The 6,744-nt window shown below is 31.3% G+C and overlaps 1 protein-coding gene across 1 annotated transcript; it reads left to right on the plus strand.

Moving 5' to 3' along the window:
- The first annotated feature begins 4,432 nt into the window (after positions 1–4,432).
- On the plus strand, positions 4,433–5,423 carry LOC141696082 (uncharacterized). Its single transcript, XM_074500269.1, has 3 exons — positions 4,433–4,874; positions 4,936–5,070; positions 5,194–5,423. The coding sequence occupies exons 1-3, from the start codon at positions 4,433–4,435 to the stop codon at positions 5,421–5,423; spliced, it is 807 nt and encodes a 268-aa protein (XP_074356370.1).
- Positions 5,424–6,744: the final 1,321 nt, after the last annotated feature.

The following is a 6,744-nucleotide window of genomic DNA, read 5'->3' on the forward strand; positions in this document are numbered from 1 at the left end:
CGTCAATCAGTTGAGCTATCACATGCAATGACAATTAATTAAAACAAAAATGATCAGTTACATACATCTACTAGTAAGTACATTATTAGAGGAGTTGAACCCCCATTACCCACCACTTAAAAAGCTACCCTACCTACCCACAAATCTGAAAATGACCCATTAACCAACTAATCAACGCATTATAAAATCAAACGCAAATTAAGAAAAATCCTGCTTTTTCAAGAACTTGATTCTGCTTTATCAGCTGCTTAACTTTCTTCTTTGCAATTATTTTCTTCTTCCCTGTTTTAACTTCTTTTACAAAATTATTAATAACATTTTTATACGTAATTCATATAAAACGCCGAGACTTTTGGGCTTAACATCCTCTGATTCTAAAATTCGATTAATTAAAACAAAAATGATCAGTTACATACATCTACTAGTAAGTACATTATTAGAGGAGTTGAACCCCCATTACCCACCACTTAAAAAGCTACCCTACCTACCCACAAATCTGAAAATGACCCATTAACCAACTAATCAACGCATTATAAAATCAAACGCAAATTAAGAAAAATCCTGCTTTTTCAAGAACTTGATTCAGCTTTATCAGCTGCTTAACTTTCTTCTTTGCAATTATTTTCTTCTTCCCTGTTTTAACTTCTTTTACAAAATTATTAATAACATTTTTATACGTAATTCATATAATTACAATGATATAATATGCAAGTGAACAATAAACTCCGATGCTAGCCCTTTTTTACAAAAACTCGTTATTTAAATCAAGTCGAAGCTAAATATTAAATCCTATACTAAAAAATATGTACGTTAAAGAAATCTGACAATGACACAGTGTACATTTTTATGTACGTGTTACGTGCAATGTGCTTTACATAGTTTTCAAAAATGTTAACGTTAACACAAGACTTTATGGTATTATGATACGGGGTACACTGTGGCGTGACCCATGAAGTCATCAACTTTGTGTCGGTTGTCGGCACCAACAGTGACCTAGTGACCGCAATATCAGATCTTGGCCGTTGGATCAAGTCAACTAACTATAACAAATGAATTGTGCAGTAAAATTATTAACATAAGCCCCCGTATTTAGCTGGCAAACGAGGTGGGCCTTTTGTTTTCCTGTACATAATTATTTTAAGAGTAAATTACAAAATGGTGACTCAACTTTACCCGCTTTTGCATTTTGGTAGTCGGAATTTCAAATTTGCTATGTAGTGGCCAAATATTAGTTTTATATTTCAAAAAGGTAGCCCTAACCACCTTTTTAAAATATAAAACTAATATTTGGACACTATTTTGTAAATTTGAAATTTCAGCTATCAAAATGTAAAAGCGGGTAAAGTTGAGCCACCACTTTGCAATTTACTCTTATTTTAATTACGGGGGAAAATATTAAACAAAAATGAAGCCTTTATTAATTGATTGGGCCATATATTAGATTGAGAGAGATATATGCTAAATCAGCCTATATATTAATACACTGTCGGTTCATTATTTTAAAGAATATGATGTCAAATTATAATGACAATGATTCGTAAAGTTTAAACTGTTATACTACTAAAAATTTAAAAGAGCAATTTGAACAAATATTTAGGAAAATTTCTTCTCCAGGTAATTTGTAATTTTAAAAAAAGTGTATATGAATATTAAATGCTCTAGGTTTGCCATGTTAGGAAAACATGAGTAAATCTGTTTTAAAAAATTAAAATTTTCCTCTCAGATTAAATATTTCCAATTCTGAATCTATTTAATAGTTCAGTTTTATAATGAATAAATAATTCTAATTTTATTAAACCAAATATAATATAAAAAAGAATGGTATCAGAGAATCTCTAATTATTGTTATTTAGTAAGAGCATCTCCTATTATCGTGATTTGGTACAGCATCAAAATGTAATTGGGGTTTGAAGAACCAAAAAATCGCTCCAAAATCTTAAACAAGGGAGTAACAATTAGAGGTATGTTCACATCTACTTAAATGTTAGTCCAGCAAGGGGGCCATTTTGCTATGCAGATATGTCATTGTAATAATGTTTTTTTGTAAAGTATCGCCAAAAAGGAGCATGTTATTAAATCATATGCTATCAGAAATAATTATATACTTACATCCAATTGAATAAAACAAGAGGGCCACAAATTTGGGAAGAAAAAATTACAATAAACAAAATGTTTTTGTACGTATTTAGAAAATAAACAAATTGTTGTTACATTTGGTATTTACCCTTATTCAAAATGCATGCAAAGCTGCGGAAAGAGGAAGATAAAAGAAATATATATGACCTGTTTGTTTATAAGTTACTTACGACTTATAATCCGGCATAATTTATTGATGAGTGATTGTCGACTCAATTCCTAAGTCAAATTTATAATTTATAAGCTGATAAATTATTTATTAGTAACGACGTATTTTTTTCTCATCTTATTTTGATTTTTTATTAGCTCAAGTTTTAAGACAGTTGTTTTAAAATATTAATCTAAATTTAATATTCACAAATTAAGATAATTATATTTAAAAATTATTTATTTTAATTTATTTAAATTAAAAAATTTCTGACTTGCAACTAAAATTAAAACACTTAACTAACTTATTAAAATTAATTTAATTATTAAGTCATAGGTAAGATTTCCCAAACGGGCACGTAGTACCTTGAGAGGTGGATAAGATTCTCAAAAATTGCATGTACATGTAGTGATCTCTTTAAAATACGGGTCCATTGGGACAATCATGTCTTAGTGTAACAGTCTGCACTTCCGGATTATTAATTCCAAATCAAAATTAAAATAAAATATAATTTACCAATCCAAAATTCTATTACAAAAATCACTATTATAAATGCGCAGTTAAAAGCGGAAGTCCAAAAGTCATTCTAGTACAATCCTTAAGTCCTCGAACTCTAATCATATCCAACTCGAATCTTAGACAAAACCTGAAATATTTAAAAGATGAGCGGCAAAGCCCAGCAAGAAATTAATCGATCTAACTAGTAGGCCAAGCAACATGAACACATATAACAAAATACGATAACATATATGATACAATATACAAAATAAACACTTTCGATATACATTTTTATTCTTATTAGATACACACAATACACATACCACGTAAACAACAATAATTCAAAATCTACAATTCATGCCACGACCACTACAACCCGGTGATAACGACCCTACATTTTCACAAAACTGTCACTACAATCCGGTGACTAAGGCCCTAAGTTCTTATTCGATATTTTCACAAACCATGACACAAATCAGAGATCCAAAATTATCGCCTATACACCACACATACATCTCGATATATATTCTATAACACATAATACTTTCAAATATATCATCACTTAACCCATGTTTTCATAATGAAATACATATACATAACACAGTTTTAAAAACACTAGCAAGATCGATCGAAACTTACCTCAAATCTGAACCAGATCTGAAATTACCATTTTTGACCCTCTAAGCGACGTTTTCTTGGAAAACACAAAGCAAGAAAGTTGTAGAGAACGAAAAGATCTTTCCGAAAAGTCTAGAAACAGCGAATTCTGAATTATGATGAATTTTCTACGAATTTTACAAGACTGTTGATTTATGCTTTTATAATTAAAACGAGGAAAACGAATAGGATCTATTTATAACGATACAAAATCTTATTTCTTAACCTACAAGTTATCCATATTAGAATTTGATCTAAATTTTAAACTCATTAGTCTAATTCAATTTTAAATCCTAGTCCTTATCTGATTTTAATCTTTTTGATTCCATTATTCTATTAATAATCTAATTCCAAAAAATTACGGGATATTACAGTTAGGGATCGTTTAAATAACACGATATTCCAGGAATGTGAGATCTATATTTCAACGGCCTGGATTGAAGATTTTTTTTAGCTTTCGCTATAAATATTCGCGAAAAGGACTTTTTCCTTTCCGCTATAAATATCTGCGACAAGGAAAAAGTCCTTTCCGCGGATATTTATAGCGAAAGGTAAAAAAAAATCCTTTAATATGGACCCTCAAAATAAAGATCTAAGGGTTGGGGAGCAGTATGTTAGATAAGATTTTTTTAACACGTGATTGTTAGAGTATCTCCAATGGGATTGGCTAAATTGGTTGGCTAAATTATGAAAAATACTGATTATCTAAAAGTTTGTTGAACCTGTAAGGTGTTGTGCCCCAATGTGAATGGATATAATGAATGGCTATAATTTGAAATTTGAAATTAGTGCATTATTATTGTTGATGTAGTTGTTGTTATTCTTGTTGTTGTTGTTATTATTGTTAGTATTATTATTATTATTAAAAATAATAATAATAATAATAATTACTATAATGTTATTATATTATAAATAGATAATATGATTGAAAATATGAGAGAATAAAAACCCTAGATAAAGTCAAATTCATTCTTAGCTTTAGAATACTCAATAATGGACAACATCACGCGAATGATTTTTGATATCATCTGTGCGGAGGAAGAAGAACACGAAGCAAGAATGAGAATGGCTACCACTTATCTTCATCATCGACAACAAATAACAAATTTAATCTCACATCATGGTGGTTCTACAATAAATAATCGTATGATTAATCGTAACAAAGAAGAAGGTCACACTAGACTATATCAGAATTATTTTTCTGATACACCTACATACACAGAAACACAATTTCGTAGAAGATTTCAAATGCGTAAATCATTGTTTTTACGAATTGAACAAGCAGTTGTAGCTCATGACAATTATTTTACTCAACAAAGTGATGCTGTGGGAGTTCCTGGATTATCATCACTTCAAAAAGTGACAGCCGCACTTCGAATGCTTGCATATGGAACTGCAGCTGATTCCATAGATGATTATGTGTGTATTAGCGAAAGTACAGCTATAGAGAGTCTAAAACGATTTGTTAAATCGATTGTGGAAATATTTTGGAGCAGAATATTTGAGACGACCAAATAATGAAGATGTGTCTAAATTATTAGTAGAGAACGCAAAAAGAGAATTTCCTGGAATGCTGGGAAGTATCGACTATATGCACTGGAAGTGGCAAAATTGCCCAACTGGTTGGCAAGGTATGTATACGGGCCATGTTCACGAACCAACAATTATTTTAGAAGCAATAGATTCAAAAGATTTGTGGATTTGGCATTCATTTTTCGGGTTACCATGATCGTTGAATGACATCAATGTATTAGACCGATCTCATCTGTTCGAAGAATTGGCAGAAGGGCGTGGACCTCAAGTAAAATATACTATCAGCGGAAATAACAAGGGATATTATCTTGCTGATGGTATATATCCTTCTTGGCCAATATTTGTCAAAACTATTACAAAACCTCAAGATAACAAAAGAAAGTATTTCGCAACTGCACAAGAATCTGTTAGAAAAGATGTGGAGAGAGCATTTGGAGTGTTGCAATCTTGATTTGCAATGGTTCGCGGTCGATCACGATTTTGGGATGTAGAGACAATGAAATATATTATGACAGCTTGCATAATTTTGCACAACATGATCATCGAAGATGAAAGGGATTTACAACTAGAAGAAGAATACTATGATACAGATGTTAAAATACCAATTGTTATTCTGAGTCGCAATGATCCAAATAACTTTAGAGAATTCATAGTTATGCATGCGCAAATTCGAGACAAACAAGCTCATATTCAATTGCAAAATGATCTTGTAGAGCATCTTTGGAAATTCCATGGCGGTGACATGAATTAAATATTTTTAGAGTACCTTCTTTCATAATTTTCTATTTTTCTTTCATAATTTCCGATGTACTTTGCTTTATGACAATACGTATGTTTAATTAATAATATAAGCAAATTAAAGTTCAATACATAATAGCCTCGTATTTAACTGCAAATTACATCAAATACACAAAATAAATTAAACTATGGTGCTCAAGATCCTAGCTTTAAGGGCATCATAATATTTTGCTTGATCTGGAACCAATATACTGGTGTCCATTGCCATGATGGAGGCTTCGTAAATCTGTCTTTCTCGCGCCTCCTTCTGACTTTCCCGCTCCTCATTGGCTAAGCGAAGTTGCAATTGTTCCTTTTGTAATTGCATTATTTCCTTCTGCCTTTCCTACTCCTCTTTTTGTATTTGCATCATTTCTTTCTGCAGTTGCAAACTCATGTTAATCTATTTACTTCTTGAAGACGCAATAACTAATGCATCTTTCTGCATTGTTTTAAGAAGTTCCATGCTTTCCGCATCCGTTGCTTCATATGCAGCTCTTTTCATCTTCTTAGCAGCTTTTCTTCCAATTGCACGTTCCAATCCTGATTTAGATTCCACTTCATGGTTGGTAGAAAGTGGATCATCAATAGACACTTGATTGTCCCTTGCAGTTGTCTTGGTTTTTTGGCCAAAGTAGCTGCATATTTGGGTGAATGTCGCAACTCATGTCAATGTCGCATCAAAGTGAATTTTTCTTTAATTAGAAGCTCGTACATTTCCATAGCTTGTCCTATCTGCCAAAGAAATCACAATAAGACTAGTTTAAGAAAGGGCTATTCTTTATTGTACAACATTATCTGATCAAACTCTAGTTTTTAGCAGTTATCTGATCTGAACTATAAAAGATAAACAAAACCAGATTATACATTTTTACTAAAGTTGGCATGCCTGATTGGACAGGTACACATAATCATAACAAGCAGGGATTAGTTCGATCAAGTTTAATCCTAACACTTTTAACAGCTTCCATATAAATAATAAATAAGAAAACTTA

This window comes from Apium graveolens, chromosome 11, assembly GCF_009905375.1.
Source record: "Apium graveolens cultivar Ventura chromosome 11, ASM990537v1, whole genome shotgun sequence".
Lineage (NCBI taxonomy): Eukaryota > Viridiplantae > Streptophyta > Magnoliopsida > Apiales > Apiaceae > Apium > Apium graveolens.

Coding starts and splice junctions, on each gene's coding strand:
- LOC141696082 (XM_074500269.1), top strand. CDS start 4,433: ATGGACAACATCACGCGAATGATTTTTGATATCATCTGTGCGGAGGAA. Junction 4,875..4,935: donor TTATGTGTGTATTAGCGAAA/GTACAGCTATAG, acceptor ATTTTGGAGCAG/AATATTTGAGACGACCAAAT. Junction 5,071..5,193: donor TTGCCCAACTGGTTGGCAAG/GTATGTATACGG, acceptor TCAATGTATTAG/ACCGATCTCATCTGTTCGAA.